The 4963-nt window shown below is 42.1% G+C and overlaps 1 protein-coding gene across 2 annotated transcripts; it reads left to right on the forward strand.

Moving 5' to 3' along the window:
• Positions 1–425: 425 nt before the first annotated feature.
• On the forward strand, positions 426–2631 carry LOC124260978 (coadhesin-like). Of its 2 annotated transcripts, none has more exons than XM_046695296.1 (3): positions 426–648; positions 2101–2307; positions 2416–2631. In XM_046695296.1, the coding sequence occupies exons 1-3, from the start codon at positions 441–443 to the stop codon at positions 2565–2567; spliced, it is 567 nt and encodes a 188-aa protein (XP_046551252.1). In that variant the 5' UTR covers positions 426–440; the 3' UTR covers positions 2568–2631. The 2 variants fall into 2 exon arrangements, with proteins under 2 accessions (XP_046551252.1, XP_046551253.1); XM_046695297.1 differs by having other exon boundaries at positions 2110–2307.
• The last annotated feature ends 2332 nt before the right edge of the window (positions 2632–4963 follow it).

The following is a 4963-nucleotide window of genomic DNA, read 5'->3' on the forward strand; positions in this document are numbered from 1 at the left end:
TATATCTATCGAATAAGTATATTGTTATCATTACGGAGAGCTGCTTCTTACTTCCTCCAAACTTAGTGTGTGAATACAGGAATCTGTTCACTACGTTCCAAGAATAATTCTATTGCATCACTGCTCTTGACCTTGTTCAATTTCTGCCATTGTTGGTTTTCAATTTCGCCATTTTCAGAACCCAAAAGTTCGGTATGTTCAATTTTCAGTGCCTTTACTCACAGAACTGTTCCAAACAATAAACTATATGTAAATCTGTATATTGTGTCGATAGTTTGGTTAATATAATTACTTCTGTGTAGATGCCAGATAATTCCTTTGCTATCAACATTTCAGAAGCACATTAAATGAAGCATTATAACTTATCCCTCTTCTTTCATGATATATTCATAACTTCTATAAAAACCAAGCAAGCAGTAACTCTCTGAGTATGATAACAAATGAGTTGTTACCGGGGACACCTGATATTCGCAGTGTGGGGCAAATGGTCCACGTGGAGCGAGCGTGTGGGGGAGTGCAGTGTCAGCTGTGGGGGAGGCTCCCAGACTGTGGTGAGGACAAGGACGTGCCAGGGCGGTCGGATCTGTAGGCCCATCAACGGGGGGAAAGAGGAGTACACACAGGCCTGTAACACCAACAGCTGTTCAGGTGAGATCATCGTTAAACACCGGGTGTTCACATTCCCATCATGGTGTTCATGTTGTCGACACTACAACTCAGTTCATAGCCAATACGATGTCCACCACTTTACATCTGTGAGGCTACACGTGTAACAAGTGTTGTGTCATATAAGGCCACACGTTGTACCTGCAGGTGAAATAGTGCTTGTCTGGAATAGTGATACATGTTGCGAGGTAATATACGAGGGACGTTCAAAAAGTAGTCAGCCTCACCTAGAAAAAGATACAAATGCAGCTGTTTTTATGTTTTATTTTTCGAGATGTTATCTGTCAACCTCAAGCCGATTGGTTTTGCTATGTCCAGCCTCACGATGCCCATTTTGTTTGACATTTTATCTTGGTACCCCCCAAAAAAGCAAAATCTGCAGTAAATGCATCACAAACTTCAGGAAATAAAATACGCAAGAAACATTTTGAGTGTTTTTTGGATTGGTAGAAGTACGCTAAAATCAAGCTTATATATTAAAGTGCATAAAAAAGCAATTTGAAACTACAATCGCTTGTTAAAGTGGCTTCCCTTCATGTTTACTGAAAGAGCTTGTTTTGGAGACACTATCCATCCACATTTCAGATGACACAATAGTGAGACCATAAATTATTCTAATGTTTTCACTTATTCATACATGATACCAAGGGTTACAACTAAATACTGAATAGTCACACAAGAGTCAGATCTCAATATATTGTACACAGTGCCAGCTTGAATACTTGAATATCTGGACACAATGTTTTTGAAAGATTAAAATGGGGGTGTCCTTAATAAACAGCCCCTGTCTAAATATAAATCAAGCAATCCAAATCTTTGAATGTAGGGTAGTCATCCAATACTATACAGAACATATTTTATCTGAGGGCATACCATTATCCATGAGGTACCAAATAGCAGATCTTTTTTCATTTTCTGCAATCTTTTACAGAAATATTATACCCCAATATATGTCATGACTAATATCTCGTTAACCACATTACCCACATATGGGAAATTTTGTGCTAGTCATTCCTTCAACATAAAATGGAAGCTTTGAAAGATTAAAAAAGGACTGTTCTTAATAATAACAGCCCCTGTCTAAATATAAATCAAGCAATCCAAATCTTTAACTGTTGATTATGACGGGTAGTCATCCAATACTATACTGAACATATTTTATATGACATTATCTGAGGGCATACCATTATCCGAGAGGTACTAAATGACAGAAATATTACACCCAATGTGTTGCGATGACTAATATCTCGATAACCACATTAAATTTAGGATGTGACTTTGCTAATGATTCCTTCAAAATATAATGGAAGCTTTTCAAACATTGGACATCGAAAATATAGTTAGGTTGACTACTTTTAAAATGACCCTCGTATGCTGTACATAAATCACAGTAGTGAAAGGTTGATAGTAGTGTTACATATCCCCTGTTTCTAGGCTTCTCAGTGGATGGAGGATGGTCTCCTTGGGGTAGATGGACCGCCAATGACGGCGAGGAGTGCTCAGCATATTGTGGAGGGGGCAAGATCAGGCAGTCGAGAGAGAGGTCATGTGACAACCCAGAACCTCAGAATGGCGGTGCTGACTGTGAAGGAGAGAGTGTGGAGAAACGAGTAACCAACTGTAACACCCAAGGATGTGGAGGTGAGGTTCCTGTTGACAATTTGCTGTCACCTAGAAGCCAGTGGACAGTGAACAGTAAGTTCTTGCTGTTGTAATGACCAATGTGTGAAGTACGTGTTTGTGTTACAGGTTATTGCCCAAACAGACAAGTGAAGTTCTTCCCCCATCCTACCAACAGAGGTCGGTACTACCAGTGTGGGAACTACATTGCTTACCTCATGAAGTGTCCCAAAGGTCTTGTCTGGGATGATAGGATCTGGACGTGCAACTTTGACAACTGAGACGTCCCGCTAACTTGATGTCACGTGCACATGTACATTCCTAATAAAGCAGAGTTTTCAAAGTAAAAATCGTTTTATTTTTTCTATTTACCACATGACATATGATAATATGTTTAGTATAGGGTCTCTGTATTTACGGAGTGAGTCACGGGCGATAAACTGATAACTTGTTGAGGGATTCACGTGGTGCTCCTGCCCTATACGTACTAGTCTGAGGTACATCGAGAGATCAGACGTTGTGGTGACACATAGTCCTTGATTTTACATATCGGGGTTGTACACGGCTTTGTGCCTGAAGAGCAAGCATGAATATATGCCACATGTACATTGCAACTAAAACAACGTTCTGTATGAAAGATTGTATGAGATTGGTTTTGTAAGCACCACCCTGTCGATAGTCACACAAGGTGTTTTGCTGGAAGTCACCTCGGAATAACGTCGGTGATGATGGCTTCCAATACCTGCTCACACTAGCTAGGCAGCACCTGTGTGTTTGAAGCTCTCCGGTGCACACAGCCTTACCTCCGTTTGTACATACAGAGAACACACATACGTATTAGTGTCATTCTTCAGTTAATTACAGGTATATTGATAGAGTCCAGGCCTTTGGTCTGTAGTATGGGTTTGTCCAGTCTTTAAGTGACTGTTAGCTCGCCCTTTCAAGATGGTTATGACAATTTGCCCGGAAACGATACACCGTCGATAGCGCTATCACTGGGGGGACAAAGAGAAGTAGTTTTCTCATTTGGCGGGTTAGCTGCTTGGTGTGTTCACGTGATGGTTGGAGATGTCACATGTTCCCAGCGCCATACAGTTTGGATTTTGCTGAGTGCAGCGTTAAACAACAAACACAACATGTCCACGACACTCTTCCAGTCGACACGTCAGGTTACTCAGTGAATGAGTGAGTGAGTTTAGTTTTACGCCGCACTCAGCAATATTCCAGCTATATGGCGGTGGTCTGTAAATATTCGAGACCAGACAATCCAGTGATCAACATCATGAGTATCGATATGCGCACTTGGGAACCGATATGTCAACCAAGTCAGCGAGCCTGACTACCCGATCCCGTTAGTCGCCTCTTACGACAAGCATGGGCTATTGAATATCGATTCTAACCCGGACCTTCACGGGTCGTCACGTTACTAAGAGTAGTGAGATATTACTTGTTTGGTAGCAGAACATCGGTACCATGAGTTATACTTTGTCCATTTTTCGCGTTCACGAATCATACGAGCGCCCAATGCATTGTTGTTTCCAAACCCGTTTCCTAAACCTGACCACCGATCTTCTACTTCTACTCATTGTCTACCTGGTCTGCACAATCTATACCGTATACATACTAATAATCACCCGTCTACCTGCCAGAGACACACTTACCAGTCCACCACTATGCGCTTGCAAAACTAAGGCAACGTTGATATATATCACACCTATCTTTTAATCGCCAACGGACTTGTGGTATGTCTAAGACAGAGACGCGAGATGATGTCATATCAAACAATATGGCGTCACGTTTTTCGAGTCAGGTACACTTAGTTTTGTAGGTAAACTGGGATGTAGGAAAAGTGGGACTGTAGGCAGAATGGGATGTAACCGACTTGAGTGGTGCCTGGCCGGTCTGATAGCCAGATTTTACCATTCAGTTTTATATGATGAAAGCAATGACTTCATGTGTCAATATTGTCGCATTTGTTTTGGAAAGTATACAATAAGACTCAAAGACCTGACACTAGTCAATCTATATCCAGACGATGTAACATTACTGGAGCACCAGACAACACCAGACAGGGATTCAGAAGAATCTGACTTGCTCTCAACATGACACAAAATCAATCAGCCTTAAGACAACGAAATTTCATAGTTAACTTCAGATCGTAGTTTGAACAAAACAATACCGGCAAAAATATCACAGACGTTTCTGATATGGCTGATGGAATTGACTATAAACTATGGCACGTAAAGTTCAGCGACCTGAACATAATCGAATCTGAGCCAGGCTGCATGCATGCATGTATGTATGTAGTAGGTAGGTAGGTAGGTAGGTAGGTAGGTAGGTAGGTAGGTATGTATGCAGGTAGGTGGTAGGTGGTAGGTGGTAGGTAAGTAAGTAGGTAGGTAGGTAATGTGCAGGTATGTGGGTGGCTATGTGGGTAGGTAAATTAAGTATGCGGGTGGTGGGTGGGTAGGCAGGTAGGTATGCGGGTAGGTAGGTAGATGGGTAGGTGGGTATGCGGGTGGGTAGGTGGGTAGGTGCGTGGTGGGTGAGTGGGTGGGTAGGTAACTATGCGGGTGGTAGGTAGTGAGTAAGGTAGGTAGGTAAGTATGCAGGTAGGTAGGAAGGTGGTAGGTGGGTGGGTAGGTAGGTGGGTAGATAGGTAGTGTTGTGGCAAGAA

This window comes from Haliotis rubra, unplaced genomic scaffold, assembly GCF_003918875.1.
Source record: "Haliotis rubra isolate DU_JTF1 unplaced genomic scaffold, ASM391887v1 Scf782, whole genome shotgun sequence".
NCBI lineage: Eukaryota > Metazoa > Mollusca > Gastropoda > Lepetellida > Haliotidae > Haliotis > Haliotis rubra.